At 39.9% G+C, this 16,184-nt stretch overlaps 2 protein-coding genes across 3 annotated transcripts in view; one reads left to right on the top strand and one right to left on the bottom strand.

The window, feature by feature from the left end:
* Window positions 1-5,909, top strand: part of LOC138028360 (choline-phosphate cytidylyltransferase B-like) — a 10,245-nt gene extending 4,336 nt beyond the window's left edge. The window contains exons 5-7 of the mRNA XM_068875863.1: window positions 396-617; window positions 1,398-1,544; window positions 3,355-5,909. Of these exons, the coding sequence (XP_068731964.1) occupies window positions 396-617; window positions 1,398-1,544; window positions 3,355-3,564 (579 nt within the window). The 3' untranslated portion in view covers window positions 3,565-5,909. The remainder of the gene's footprint in view (window positions 1-395; window positions 618-1,397; window positions 1,545-3,354) is intronic.
* On the bottom strand, window positions 5,332-16,110 carry LOC138028359 (flavin-containing monooxygenase 5-like). Of its 2 annotated transcripts, none has more exons than XM_068875861.1 (3): window positions 15,960-16,110; window positions 8,190-8,384; window positions 5,332-7,690 (listed from the first exon to the last, which is right to left on the bottom strand). In XM_068875861.1, exons 2-3 carry the CDS (start codon window positions 8,372-8,374, stop codon window positions 6,316-6,318), a joined length of 1,560 nt encoding a protein of 519 aa, XP_068731962.1. In that variant the 5' UTR covers window positions 8,375-8,384; window positions 15,960-16,110; the 3' UTR covers window positions 5,332-6,315. The 2 variants fall into 2 exon arrangements, with proteins under 2 accessions (XP_068731962.1, XP_068731963.1); XM_068875862.1 differs by lacking the exon at window positions 15,960-16,110 and adding an exon at window positions 15,607-15,734.
* Window positions 16,111-16,184: the final 74 nt, after the last annotated feature.

The following is a 16,184-nucleotide window of genomic DNA, read 5'->3' as shown; positions in this document are numbered from 1 at the left end:
AACTGCGAGGATCATACAGTAACTTTACTTGAGTGTTCAAGAAATACATGTAAAGCTTTTTGTTAACTAAAGGTTATTAGTTCTTGTATTTTTAGGCCCAGTTCAGACGTCTTGCTTCACATGAGCTGAATCAAATTCATTGAATTAATTTAGTTCATGTGAAGTACGGCATCTGAATCTATTCAAAAGGACAGTTCTAATTCGGATTGGCTAAGCAATTTTTCCTGCCATACTAAGTATGGCCAGTTCAGGCCTGCTCTCCCTACCCTTCCCCCAAAAACAATGTTGACACATGCATGAGTTATGTGTTCATCTTCCTGAGCAACATTTGCCTGGGTGGGGTGGGTTGTTCCAAAAGTTCAAAAAGTCTCAACTCTTCTTGTGCTTGACTGTAGATTGATTTTGTTGCTCATGATGACCTGCCATACAAAAGTGCTGGTGCTGATGACATCTACAAGGAAGTGAAAGCCATGGGCAAGTTTGTAGCCACACAGAGAACTGAGGGCATTTCAACATCTGACCTCATTGCAAGAGTGGTTAAAGATTACGACGTTTACATTAGGAGAAACTTAGCAAGAGGCTACACTGCCAAAGAGTTAAATGTCAGTTTTATCAAGGTAAAGAATTATCACTCAGGCACTAACTCAAGGGACATTGTATAGAAACCAAGTCAATAATCATATGTTGATGTTTGAGGAAATAGGAAAACCAGAGTAACCGGAATAAAACCTCTTGGAACACAGTAGAGAATTGAACCTGAGCCACATTGGTGGGAGGCATGTGCTCTCACTACTGCATCATCCCCACTTTCATAATACATTATTCTCCAGCTTTGTTTGTGTTGGAATGGAATTGCACTTTCTCAAGGGAGCACTCCACTTCTCCCTGATCAGCAAGTAACAATAATATTCAAAGAAACACAACATGGTTAAAATCCCTGAACAGGTGGAGCCAACTGGTTGGCTTGAAAGAGTTGCATTATCTTGTGGCCACCAAAGACAAATCCAGCCAGTGGTGTGAGTGGAATTTGATAATTATTGGTGTGATCATGTGTGAATGGAATACCTAGACCATATAATTCCACCTGCCAATAATTTCATTGACAGTAGTGTCTTTTAAACCCTATCTACATGGCAAAGATTGTTACTTACTGTTTTGAAGTTCTCGTAGTCGCTGCTAAAGTTCTCTTAGAGAGCCTGTTCTACAGGTCCTAGTAAATAAGTATAATGGTAAATTATTGCATTTACCAACAGTGCTTTCATTGAGGGTTCACCCTAACCCTTAACAAGGGTTGTCAATGATTGTAAGTTACTGTATTATACTCCTAATGATTCATTCCAATCCAAGCAACTGCACCACTGTGTGAAAATTGCATACTTTGTATATCAATTTTCTAGGAGAAGGAAGTTCAAATGAGGCAAAAGATTGATGAAATTAAAGGGAAGATGAGTGACAAGTCACAAGAGATGCTCACAAAGTGGGAAGAAAAGTCGCGCGATTTTATTGGAAGCTTTATTGACATGTTTGGTAGAGATGGGCGTCTGGTAAGCTTGGTGAAGTCATTTTCCCGGACAAACATTTTTCAAGATGATGGTGATAGTGATGCTGAAAATGGCAAAGTGTAACTAGTGTAATAGTAATTGATGACACACACCAACAATCCTATAGTCATACTCAATTTATGCACAGTTTCAAATTATTAGTTCAGGTGTTGCAATGAGATTAGTACCGTTAATTTTTTTGCCATAAAATTAATGCTCTCTGTTTTTTAAATAAGCATAAAATAATATTAATATTGCCTCAAGTGCTTTCGATTGAGTGCAGTAAAACTATCCAAAAAAATTAAGCCATGGACTCCTCAAATGCCCTAGGATTTCCCCAGTTGACTGGTAAACTCATCTGGCATTAGATGTACAGTAGTAAAACCTGTTAAGTTTCACTCCCAGGAGTCAATGGGTTAGTTAATTAAATTAATATTACTTTGGCCAGTAAAATTAAGTTAATTCTTGTGAAAACCAATCTGACGGCAATCATAAAATAATAATGCATGAATTCAACAATAAAAATTAATTACTTATCATAAACAAGAAACAATGCTTTTGTAAATAATTTAGTGCTTTAAAATAATTTTTGTCTCTTGGAAATTTTTTAAATGATATTTGGGGCTTAAAAACATGCGTATTTTTTTGCATGGATCTTAAAAAACCTTTAAAATCAAACCCTCTAAAAAACACTGGTTTTATTGAGACAAAAATAATGTAAAATTAATCTTTCCATAATTATTTAAAGGAATATTTTAGTGTACACTTAACTTAAATTTGATGAAATAAAAATTGCAAAGATTGCTGTAGATTTGTCTCAGGTTTACCTGTTAGACCTTTGGTGAACTTAAATGTGCTTATTAACTAGACCTAACACAAATTCTAACAGTGTTAATAAAATCACGGTGCAGTGGAACCTTAGTGGACCTCGATCTGTATGAGCAAAGTTTTGAGTTGGTATAAAGAACATTTCAACCTTGGATATTGGCTTTCTAGTATTCCAATTGGCTCACTAAACCTCAATATTGTCAGCTTGTATAGTGAATGATCTCACCAAGTTTTATCAAGTTTAAAAAGTTGTGACAGGCCAAGCCAAAATTTCAACATTCAGGCTGGTTAGATATTGGAATGGTCAAAACCAACTTGGCACTATGCCTTAGTTCAGTTGGGCAACTTGTCTTTGTTTTAGCCTCAAAACTCAATTTTTTGTGAACATCTCATAAATAATTATGATCAAGGTAACAAAATCATTCCCTGGTCTTAATAAGCATTTCACTAAGTTGAGGTTCCACTGTATGAAGATTTAATCTTTAACTTGAAGATTGATGATTTCTGCAAAAAAGATGAGCTCTCAACAACCAAGTCAAACTGCTAAAGTTAAAAGGTACTTTTCTCTGAACAATAAAATTAGTGTATGATAAATCTTCTGAATAAGGTGCTGCGTAATTCAGCCTCTCTTGTTTAGAACATTTCAAGCTTTGACTTTTGACTATGATTTCAAATGAAAAAAAGTCAGTGATACACAATCAAACCAACATTGAACTAGAATTTTATATCTTATAGAAAGGATCGAACTGAAGTAAAAATTAATCCTTAAATCATCTTAATTTCATGTGTTCTTAATAAAGCACAAAACCACGCCGAACGTGATCAAAAAAGGTCAAAAAGTGAGTCTGCGGAGCAACTAAAAATGCTGGAAGCATCCGCTTGTGAATACTGATACAGCGCCTATTAACTTTCTTTACTAAACAAGTTGTTTGAAAAAATACTGAATTTGAATAGTACTCTGATATTTTATCCTCTTCCTATGCAGAACCAGCTGTTTGGCAAGGGCAAGGACAGAATATTCCATGCAGGTGCGCGTATCAAGAGGGCTTTATCACCTGGTAGGAATCCTGATTGGTATGACATATCCCCACAGTCTTCACCAAAAGTTCCTCGTCTCTCGTTTGATCCAGAGATTAGTGATGATGAAGACAACAACGATGATAAAGAAAAAGATAGTGTGTCAGCTGCCAACTGAGGCATTGTCTTTGGAGCGTAGCTATAATGAGGAAATCAGAGTGATAAAAAGTTGTGTAGATACAGTATTGTTACTCAACTGAAGTGAATGCCAATTAATATTTCAATGATTAACCATGGAAGTGCCAACTAAGGGTTTGATCACTTGATCAGTTTCAGCCTGGACTAAAATGTGGCCCCACCAACCAGGCTTCAGTTTGTTGAATTTCTGCCTGGATGTGCAATGTAAAATTTAGTATGAAAATTTACTACAGTGTAGGATATGAAAACATCGTGATACTGAAGGGATTCTCTTATGTCCATGTTCCTAAAAATCCAGCTTGATTAGCAAAACTCAGCTTGGGCCAGAACTTTGTAAATGTGCTATCCAAATAATTTTATTGAGATGCATTTAGAACTTCATCAAGTTGGGCTGGAGGTTTAACTTGCCCTGAAATTTGCAGGTTGTCATTCCTTAATTAGTATGCAATGATGTGTTGACAAGGCAAAATCATTAAGGAAGATCCTGATGATAATTATTGTGAAATTGCTGTCACTTGAGTTGGTTGATTGGTTTTTGGGAAAGGATATTGGTCAGCTTCTTTGGATAACTTGATATGTCCAGGCTGCCAATAATCCTTGCAATTGAGGAACAGCCATAAATGAAAATAAGCCTTGCTGATCATGCCATATTTCACAGTAAGACTGAGGAGGATGTTTTTTTTTTTTGAGACAGAAAAAGCATAATGCATTGGAATGATAATTATTTATTGAAAAAACAACCACTGAAATGAAAATGAATCATGTTTGCATTTGTGGAAACAAGCCCTACACTATAGATTTGCAAAATATAATTGTAATCTTGCATCCACAAGTCACAAACAATGGTAAGTTTTGGTTTTACTGTCGACAACTTCCTCCCTCTAAAATCATGTTAGGTGCCAATGTGACTTATCAAATGAAGCTGTGATCCTCGCAGTTATGAATGCAATTTTTGCAATTGCGCAGAGAATCCTGAAAATTTCAGGACTTAAATGGGGTTTGAACCTTTGACCTTGTGATACTGGTATGATGCTCTATTATAAACCAACTGAGAGCTATGAAGCCACTGACGTTGGGAGCTGGTCATTTGTGGGTTCTAATGTTCCTCATGGGAGCGTCGCACCTGTATCGCGAGGTCACGGGTTCAAACCCATTGAAGTCCTGAATTTTCCAGGATTCTCTATGCAATTGCAAAAATTACGTTCATAACTGTGAGGATCATAGCTTCACTTGATTTCATATCCGCAGTGCGACATAATGATCCATTTTATATATCATTTCATCGCTAATGTGACTTATCTTGTGTGAAAGCAATAGTTACATGCATCATTGTACTAGACCAAATCGGCTAACTCAAAGTTGTACCCAATTCAAACCCTTTAAGTTAAAACATTTTTGTTCCAGTCATTTCCATATCATTTGAATGTGAATGCCACATTATAATGCAAATATATCGTGCAAACAATCTTAACCCCAGGAGATTTAAATTAGGTACAATTACACTGAATTATCCAATTTGGTCTCTTGGCTGGAACTTTGTAACATAAGACCATTATTTTGTGTTAGAGTAGTTCAGAAACAGACAGTTAAAGACCCCTTTTTCCACTACTTTCACCTGGATGTCTGTGCGTTGTTATAATGACTATAGTGTCCTGTTATGACAGTTACAAAGGAAGAAAAAATAACTTGTTATAAAATAGAAAAAAAAAATCATTTGGTGAGTCTTGCACAACATAGAGACAGCAGGTTCTTTTTCCAGATTTATTTTCATTAAATTATATATTATAAGGGCATTGATTATATTATTTATTTTCAACAATAGTTGTTATAAAAATAGAGTCTAGCATTATAATTGTTATATATATATTTTAAGCATAAACTTTGATATTTTGCTAATTCAAAAATGGAAACAATGCATCAATATAAAATAATATAAGCAACTTACAGGATGAGAAAGAAATAAGGAAACTTAATTCTGTATTCAAGAACTGAAATCAGTTTTGGTTTATGGTAAAATTCATTTTCTTTAAGTAGACACTTTCCTAATCAAGCTATTATTAATACATGTATGACTGTCATTTGCAGGATCCATTTCACTTTTCAATTTGTATTAATTGTTTACCTTAATTATTTGGCAACAACAGGGCTTGAAATTGCAACCAATACAATCACATTTGCCCTGAATTTTTTCCATTTGCAACTTGAATATCTAGGGGAGTTGCAAATTCACCTTTGCTTTTATGAAATAGAAGGGATGGCAGTTGCAACTTTGCAGCTACTTTAGCTAAACTAAATAAAGAAAGTTCAAAAGTTTCTGGTCATGAATTTTGTTTCAATCTATTGTTACCATAACATTATTTTTTATATTAGCCCCACCAGGGTCACATGACCCCACTAAAAGCGAGTCTAACTTGCTGTCCTTATAAACAACCTAGCATCACATCAAAATTGTTAGATAACATTTAGCTGATAGGGCTCTTGTCCCTGAGGAGAATCATCTGAGAGACTTGCAAAGTGCTGGACTAACTGACCACATACAAGTAATACAGTGGGGATTCTTTCAACTAAAAAAAGCCATCACAGTGGGAACAGTAACACAATACAATATACTTCTCTACATTTTGTATGCACCCAAGGACACCCCCAACAGATAGAGTAAAATCTGTCAAAGTCAATGGAATAAGATCTTTTGTGAACAATCTTAGTAAGGGGACAAAACATTACAACCAATTTAAAGTTTGAGCAAAATGAAAAATACGACAGAGACTAACAAAAGAAGAACAAGCAATGTGCCATAATGCATGAGTGGTGTGATTGGGACAGATCGAACCACCTCCTCAGCCCTGTCCCACTTGTGTGGTCCTTGCAGTCTGTACTGTGCTGCACCACAGGAGCCCACGATGAGATTCCATGCAAGAGTAGGATGCTTCCACAGTTGAGGCTTTGCACCAAAATATGCTGCAATTTCATCATTGTAGACTATGGGGTCTTGTTGGATTGTGTGCCTTGCTGAACTGTAAAAAATCCTTTCACTGTTTTGCTGGTCTTTCTGCAATTCTTGTCGCATCTTTTCTGCCGTGGGAAGTTTGACTGTCCCTTTGCAAAGCTCAGAGAACCATCTGGCCTGGATCTCAGAAACAGACAACAGTCCACCCGATGATGGCTGGACAAAACCAATAAATGCTAAAGAGGCACCAATCATGGGGGAAAACACATTTTTAAAAAGCTTGATTTTGTTTGAGCCCTCTTCCATGATTAAATCTCTAATGCTGCCATCTAAGAATGGCAAGTCAATATGGTAACCAGTGCAACAAACCACTGCCTCCGCTTCAATCTCTGATCCATCGGTAAAAATGACTTTGTGACCATGAACAGTTGAAATGTTTGGCTTAATAACTATGTTTCGTCTTTGTATGTGATGCATTAATGTTGGACTAACAGTGGGCTGTGTTTGACGAGCATGCATTTTCGGGTTTAAATTCCAACGCCACAGGCTCCCGTAAAGACACTGGATCACAAACTCCAGAATAAAATTTGCTACACTCCATGGAAGCCAAAGGAAGAGCCGACAAGCATAATGATCTACAGGATACCCTTGTACATAATTAGGAAAGATCCACGCTCCTGACCTTGTAGAGATAAAAATGGGCTTTTCCCCACCCAATTCTGTCACATTAACTGCTACGTCAACAGCACTGTTACCAATCCCAACTACAACAACTTTCTTTCCTCCGAGCCCATTTGTAATAGCATCCTTATAATCTACACTGTGAAAAATTCTGCCATGAAATGTTTCTTGGCCTTCAAAATGAGGAATGTTTGGTAAAGCATGATGTCCAGTCGCTATAGCAACAAACTTTGCAAAGGTCTCTTTGAATTCTGATAGGTGATTTCCTTTTCTGTCAACTTTGACTGATGTAATTTTCCAACCTAAAGGAGCCTTTTCCATTTTGATCACCTTAGAGTTGAATTCTACGTGCTTGTTCAAATCAAAATGCTTTGCATAGTTCTTGATATATTCTGCCATGTCAACGTGGCTTGGGAAATCAGGGGTGTCATCTGGGAACGGAAAATCCGAGAAGCAGTAGTTCTGTTTAGACACATTGCTGTGAAAGGGATGCAAAGATTGAGTGCATGTTTATCAAAATTTAATTTAAAAAGCAAGACCAAATGCATAACTTTTTTAATTACCTAAGGGATTTCATGAATGTCCCCCACTGAAAGTCCATAAGAATACTTGAGTGCGGGTTATAGATGTAGGGGAAAAGTGACCCGTGCACTTAGCTGGACAATTTATTTCCCATTGGAGCTACCTGAAATTTTCAGGTGTCTATAATAAATTATTATTAATTAAACACCATATTATCGCTTGAATTGTCCAGCTAAGTGCAAGGGTTCTTCCTTAAAAAAGAAAACAATGACAGAACATCATTATGGTTTGAACCTAGGAGTCATATCATAATTAAGTCCAGGTGAGGACTAAGTCCTGATATTGACCGTCACTCAAAACAGTTCTTTTCAGGACTACACTCAAGTATGATATGTGATCATACTTCACATAATTATTCATAATACTGACAGAGCCATAAAAAGGTTTTCTCTTACATGTGAGTAAATCTCATGACACCATATCCATCTTCTGTAAACTGCCACAGACCCCCAATATGATCTGTTTTCTCGTAAACAATGATTTTAAAATTGTCATCTAGTAAACACTTTGCTGTTGCAATCCCAGAAATACCAGCACCAATAACTGCCACGTCATATTCCATAGGACTGGTCATTGCCATCTTCGGTTATCTTAAAAAATACAGTAAAAAAATGAAGAAATACTCTTACACTGATAAGTACAGTATCTAACAAAGAGAGCTTTGACATGGAAACTCATGGAAAGTGTTCATTTGCAGTTGCCACTCCAATGCTTTTGAATTACATGCTAGATGATATGTGAAGACCAGCACTATAGCGAACAAAATTATTATAAGTGCATGAGCTAAAAGATTTCTCTTTTCACAACCTTTTGTAAACTAAGCAATATTGTCTATGCAAGGTGCGCGGTGGCTTCATGGCCAGTGTGCTAGACTCCGGATCCAGTGGTCCGGGTTCGGGTCCTGGCTGGGACATTGTGTTGTGTTCTTGGGGAAGACACTTTACTCTGATCTCACGGTGCCTCTCTCCACTCAGGTGTATAAATGGGTAGCAGTGAATTTAATGCTGGGGGTAAACCTGCGATGGACTAGCATCCCATTCAGGGGGGAGTAGATATACTCCTAGTTATTTCATGCTACAGAAACCGGTGATAAGCGCCGGCCTGGTGGGCCTTCTAGGCTCGTAGCAGACTTAACCTAATGTTAAGTTTTTAGGCTTTTAGGTTTATATCACATCATAAGGCATGAACCATTGTGAAAAAGCATTATATACATTCAATTTACAGCAGTAAAAAATGTGTGTGTGCTATATTCTCTTATTTAATGCTTTGGTGCGCAATAAAAGACAATACACAAAACTTGGGCGTAAACGAGGGGCAGGGAATGTACTGGCAAGGCGCGGATAAAACCCACCGCCGGTATGGACCACCGGATGAGGGGCCTCGGCAACTAGCCGAGGGGGTGCCTCATGCCTGTATTGCAAGGCGGGCATAGTTGCTGGCATAATGTCCTGGGGCCAAGTTAACCCAGTCCAGCAGAGTAACAATATGCCCCCTCCCTAACGGGGCTTCAGCACAGGGCTGAAGGGGTGCCGCAGGCAGCAATTCCCCGCCCATATTTTATTAAGGAGAACTATTGAATAGGTTACAGAAGCTCATAAGGAAAAAAATAATAATAATAAAATAAAATAAAATACAAGAGAACCAGAAAGCAAACAGGGCGGGAGGGAGGGATTAAATTGCTCAACGGAAAAAACAGAACTAGTTGAGCTTTGGAAATGTCAAACTGAGAAGGCTCGCATGGCGGGATGAATGAAATAGCCAAATAAGGTAGTCACGTGATGGGAAGTCACGCTCTCCTCCCAGGCGCTGCCCAGTATTTGCTTACCAGCATTAACATCTATTTTATTCTAAAATATCATTTAATGCTTTGGTGCGCAATAAAAGACAATACACACAACTTGGGTGTAAACGAGGGGCAGGGAATGTACTGGCAAGGCACGGATAATACCCACCGCCGGTATGGACCACCGGATGAGGGGCCTCGGCAACTAGCCGAGGGGGTGCCTCATGCCTGTATTGCAAGGCGGGCATAGTTGCTGGCATAATGTCCTGGGGCCAAGTTAACCCAGTCCAGCAGAGTAACAATATGCCCCCTCCCTAACGGGGCTTCAGCACAGGGCTGAAGGGGTGCCGCAGGCAGCAATTCCCCGCCCAAAACGCCGAGATAAACGAGGAGTGCCCTGTGCGAAGCCCATTTAGTGGTTTTGCTCCCAATTTGACAGGGAGAAAAAATGACCCCATCTCCACGGAGTTGCAATAGCGAAAAGCAAACATTGCCTGCCCCAAAGGTGAAAGTAGAGAACCGACGAGTGGAGATAGGGGTCGAAAGTACGACATGAGCATAAAAAAAATAAAAAATAAATAAAAAAAAACAAAAAAGACAAAAAACAAAACAAACAAACAAACAAACAAACAACAAACAAACCAAAGCCAATGGGCATCGCATAGAGACTGGAGGGGATAGGACCCTCACACAAAACAATTAACTGGAGGGGATAGGACCCTCGCACTAGACATTTGAATGGAGGGGATAGGACCCTCGCACAAAACATTTGACTGGGAGGGATAGGACCCTCGCACTAAACATTTGACTCGAGGGGATAGGACCCTCGCACTAAACATTTGTCTGGAGTGGCTAGGACCCTCGCAAAAAAACATTCGACTGGAGGGGATAGGACCCTCTTACAAAACATTAGACTGGAGGGGATAGGACCCTCGCAATATACATTAGACTGGAGGGGATAGGACCCTCACACAAAACATTCAGCTGGAGGGGATAGGACCCTCGCACAACACATTTGGCTGGAGGGGATAGGACCCTTGTGCCAAACATCTCCGTCAAAATAGTCATTTCCAATAGTACTACATGAACTTGAGAGGGCAGAAAGCCCAAGGAAAGAGAATGTCACAGAAAGCCCTCAAGTGCCAAATGGGCCTTTTTCCTTTTTTGGTTTAAAGGAGTAACATGGCCGTAAGCGTAGGATAGTGCTTTCACACATGTGATGGCTGGCATGTGGCTGAAAAAGGGGATGAAGGACAATCGTATCGAGGAGAAATGAGGGTGGGGGGGGGGGGGGGGGAAGCAAACGCACACAGCAGGCTTCCAGGGGGATGCCAACATGATTGCTGTACCCATAGGTGAAAACACTATAGGTTCAGGACGATACAGGAAAATATGAATTAAGTTATCCAAGGAACTGTCATAGATCATTACTGATTGTTAGAAAAATCCAAGTTTCAATGAGATACTCAAGTGCTTTCAAGGATTCCAGGGGGTTGTTAGCAGGAGGAGCAAGAGGCCAATGACTGAGGTACCTGACATATTGTTTCCTTGGGAGTCCTGATGTAAGCTTGGTATGTGTTAGGATTTCAGCGACCCAGAATTTGAAGAGCCAGTTGAAAATGCCAGTGATTCTGCCAGTTGTAGCAGCACCAATACTAAAGCTGTGAGAGGCAGAGGAGGAGCTGTCATTGTCACAGAGGTTTAAGAGAGACCATAAGTTGTTGGTGTGTGAAGTCTGGGTGAGATATGGTCCACAGGAGAAGCTGAAGGGTAGCTGGCCAGGGTCTTGAGTTGCAGTTTTGAGCATATAATCTTGCAGGGCAGACGATGCATAAAGGTCTGAGTTTGACCTTGCAAAACTGAGCCTGGCTGTCTTCCAGAAAGGGTCAGTTTTGGACTTTTAAATTGCAGTGTCAAATGAAGTAGGGTGAAGGATGTTGGGATGGAAAGAAATGTCTGTTCTAGCAAGGTGGGACTGAGGGTCAAAATTTCCATTGCAGGTAAATTCGCTGCTTCTTAAGAAGCCAAAAAATTAAAGGGTAAATGCAGCCCAAAACATAAAGGAGTCAACATTTGGTAGACTTAAAAGGTTGTAACTTAGTATACTTAGATGCTATGGAGAACTGATGAGGTGATCAGGTGGCAAGCCTTCTTGCATTCCCATGGGAGAGCTTGATCCCCCTCAAACTTTTGTGAAGGACTGGCATAGCCAGAATGTCCAGGAGACAGCCAGACTCAATGTGAAGGTTGTCAAGTGCTGCCAGATAAACATAATCGTGCCGTTGGGGCCTGTATTGCACAGATGAGTAACAAAAGGGATCAAGGTGAACTTGTGAGCAGGTCGAACAGGGAGGGGGATATGGAAAGCTGATTAAAAATGAAGGGGCACTCCGTAGGCCAACGGGAAGGGCGGTGTAGGGGTAGTAGTGGTTTTTCCGGGCCATTCCCTGGAGCTCCCTCAAGGGTGAATGGGGATTATTCTGGAGGCAGGTTACAGGGTCTGAAATTGCACCTTCCTGGTTGCTTATGGGACTAAAAAATTGAGTACTGGCGACCAGAATTTCACAACTGGTCACCATTGTTAAGGTCAGATCTGTTTGCCAAGAGGTGTCTTACTTTTTATCCTGAGACTGTTTTGAAATAGAAATGAAGGAGTTTTTCCATTAACAACCTCCATAACCTCACAAGCCGTTGTTTCTCATAAAATATGTATTGCAGGGGGAAAAACGACTCAGTAAAGAGATTCAAGGACTGGTGTGAGGAATGTACCACTATGGCGGATTGTGTTTGACAGGGTGTGACTAGTGTTTCCGTAGCTGAAATTTTCGACAAACTAGGGGGGCAGATAGATTTCATTATTACATGTACATTCGAGGTTGGATACCTTTCCCCTCCAAAATGTGCGCTTTTGAAAGTGAAAAAATAATGCTTGACACATACACAACACCAAGCGGTAGTTGCTATGTCGTATACATTAAAAAGGTCAAAAAGCAAAAGTTAATTAGGAACCTGGGTTATATGTCTGTTTTTGATGGGGAGGTTTGTGGCTGTTTTCCTACGAAAGTCAACGGCATAGGAAGGTCATGCCAAGCCCGCAACTTCCTTTGGGTAATCGAATGGTCGCTTGATAGGGGAACATCTCTACCGCCCTTTGGGGAAAAGAAGTGAGAAGTGCAGAACCGGGGGTGGATCCAGAGTAGTTCAAGTGACTTGCAGAAATCACTCAAATTTCTTCCAAACCTTATTTTTCAGCCCTTTATTGCAGTTCACGAAATCAACTATCCTTCTTGTTTTAATTTATTTTTTTTTTTTTTGAGAAATATGACAAGAAAATCGCTCCCAATTGATTGACAGATAAACAGCTTACTTCAACAACAAATCAAAAGAAATCGGGAAATTCTGAAATCCCTGTTCAAGACAATAATTTTTTGCGAAAGAAACAACATAGCCCTCAGAGGTCCATGAGATGATGATCCACAAAATGCCAGTGTTTCTGGAAACTTTCAGGCACTATTAGAATTTCGAATTGACAGCGGCGACCAAACACTGCAATGTCACTTGAAAAGTGCACTCAGGAATGCGACATATTTCTTTCTAAACCCGTCAAAACGAGATGATTACAACTGTGGGTGCTATCATAGTGAATAATTTGTCGCAGGAAATCAGGGAGAGCAATTATTTTTCTATTATGTCTGACGAAGCAGCTGACGTATCAAACACAGAAAATCTTTCAGTGGTGATCAGATTTCTTGATTCAACCAAAACAGTCAGAGAAGGGTTTGTGGGATTCTACCTTTGTGAGGATGGAACGACAGGAGCAGCTTTCAAAGATTTAATATAGCTGATTTAGGACTATCTATGGATGACTGTCGAGGCCAATGTTATGATGGTGCGGGAAAATGGCATTCGGAGAGCACCAAATTTCAAATTTTCTTGGGGGAGCATGCCCCCAAACCCCCCTAGTTTAGTTGGTGCAAATCACTCATGAAAAATCCTGGATCCACCCCTGAGAAAACCATACAGAAAATGCCGACAAGAATTGAGCTGGGCTTACTTTTTCCGAGAGGAGGGGGGAACTCTTTGTGGTTTACCGATAAAGGAAATGGAAAGCCCGTTATCTGAAAGGCGCGAGTTTTCTGGCAGCACCGCGACAAACTCAACATACTCACCCTTTAATGTTGCGCGTTTAACTTTGGTTGGAACATGTGCTGATAACGGCGACTGTCCTTGAAAAATGGGGAAGGAATGTTGTTGCTGGCACTGGGATGGTTGAGAAGGCTGGCGATGAATTCGAATTCGTCGGTGAGTAGCAAATGGCGGGAGTTTGTCGAGGTTGCACAGATTGAGGCGGAGGCAATTGAGGTTGGAGCAGGAACTAATTTGGCGGTAGATTCCTAGATTTTCGTCCACGATGATGGAAATCAGAGTGGCTAACGTGGTTGGGGACGTGTCTGTGTGTGAAGCTCTTCTTGCTTGGACGCCATCTTGGAATAAAATTTGACCGTTTTGACCGCTGTTTCAAGCAGCGCATCGTCAGGGATGGTGACAATTGCTGGTGGGTCTATATAGGATGAAACTTCCTCAGCAGAGGCACTTGAAGTAAAGGGGGTTCACGGTGGAGTGTGAACGTTTCTCTGCTGGTCAGATGGACGCTTGGTGTACGCGAGCTACAAGATGGTGCGGAAGGAACAACGGTGTGAAGCCGTTCAATAAATTGTTCCCGAGTTCCAGTAATAAATAAAAGGTTTGAGATCGCAAGGGGCGTAAAAGAACCGCGTTTGTGAGGTCAGCAAATTCCCCAGCAAAGATTAAATTGCTCAACGGAAAAAACAGAACTAGTTGAGCTTTGGAAATGTCAAACTGAGAAGGCTCGCATGGCGGGATGAATGAAATAGCCAAATAAGGTAGTCACGTGATGGGAAGTCACGCTCTCCTCCCAGGCGCTGCCCAGTATTTGCTTACCAGCATTAACATCTATTTTATTCTAAAATATCATTAAATAGGATAAGAGAGCATGCAAGCATAACCTGCTGAGGATACTGAAAACCACTTCACCCTAAGCAATGTGTATGAATAAACAAAATATCTATATAGCTATAATTACTGTTGCTAAAAAGGGCAACAGATCTCTGAAATCTACTGCTTGACTGACTACGGATTCAGCAATGTTCACGTCACCACTGTAAACATCAGAGTGATATTAAGGGAACCAAGCAGCACAGTTTTCTCTTATCATCATTATTATTATTGTTATTACATGTATTATTATTACTATTATTATTGATGCTTTGGTGCGCAGTAAAAGACAGTAGACACAACTTGGGCGTAAATGAGAGGCAGGGAATGTACTGGCAAGTTGTGGATAATACCTACCACCGGTATGGACCACCAGATGAGGGGCTCAGGCACATAGCCGAGGGTGTGCCTCATGCCTGTATTGCAAGGCAGGTATACAGTTGCTGGCATAATGACCTGGGGCCAAGTTAACCCAGTCCAGCAAAGTAACAATATGCCCCCTCCCTGATGGGGCTTCAGCACAGGGCTGAAGGGGTGCTGCAAGCAGCAATTCCCTGCCCTTACTTTACTACAGAGAATTATTAACGAGGTTACACTAAGCTTGTAAGTAAAAAAATAAATCAATCAAAAATACAAATGAGCAAGAAAGCGAAACAGGGGAGGCAAGAAGGGATTAAATTGCTGAACAGGAAAACAGAACAAGTTGAGCTTTGGAAATGTCAATCTGAGAAGGATCACATGGTGGGATGAATGAAAGAGCCAAATAAGGTAGTCACGTGATGGGAAGTCACGCTCTCCTCCCATGCTCTGCCCAGTATTTGCTTACCAGCATTAACATCTATTTTTATTCTAAAATATCATTTATTATTATCATTATTATTATGATCATCATCATTATTATTAAAACTTTGCCAAAATTCATTTTTTTAATTAACTATTTTTATATTTAGTTCTAAATTTTTAAAGTAGATATTTTATTCAGCCATAGTCTATTAACTATGATTCAGCCTTACCTCTCCAGTGATGCTTGCCTGGTTATAGTTTTCTTAGTGTCAAAATTATTTCCATCAACATCTACACGTCCGAGCACTTGCATTTTTTTGGCAAAGTCCTTTTGACTTATGGGGGCTGAAAGTCGGCTGAAAGTCGTTTTGGTAGTATTGTTAATTGTGAAATTGTTTAATTTTAATTTGGTAAAAAGGGAATTTAACTTCAAAACTGATGTGCATATTCCTCCCGCGACAGAGGAATTCTTAAAGCAGTGACGGGCAATGCAATTGATGTCCTTTGAAAATAAATTGACTACAGTATGGTGTACATCAAAATTGTCATCTAGCGCTTTATGAATAATAACGCTTCTGATTACCTTGGAGTTACGACACGCAAAGGAGATCTTGGCTCTTGCACACACAGTCTTTCTTTCTAATTTAAATTGGTAATGACAGACTTAAAGCAACCAGAAAATCGCGTGCTTTACACGCGCTCGCTTTTGCGAAAAGCGTTGTCACGAATAGTCACGAGTTGATCGGAAGGCTTCGGATGTTTAAACAACCCAACTACGAGTACCCTCCGTACAAACGTGAAATGGACA

Source organism: Montipora capricornis, chromosome 13 (genome assembly GCF_036669925.1).
Source record: "Montipora capricornis isolate CH-2021 chromosome 13, ASM3666992v2, whole genome shotgun sequence".
NCBI classification, from domain to species: Eukaryota; Metazoa; Cnidaria; class Anthozoa; order Scleractinia; family Acroporidae; genus Montipora; species Montipora capricornis.
The sequence above is the reverse complement of the archived record's forward strand: the minus strand, read 5'-3'. Positions and strand labels throughout refer to the sequence as shown.

Coding starts and splice junctions, on each gene's coding strand:
- LOC138028359 (XM_068875861.1), bottom strand. CDS start 8,374: ATGGCAATGACCAGTCCTATGGAATATGACGTGGCAGTTATTGGTGCT. Junction 7,691..8,189: donor GTCATGAGATTTACTCACAT/GTAAGAGAAAAC, acceptor TCCCTTTCACAG/CAATGTGTCTAAACAGAACT.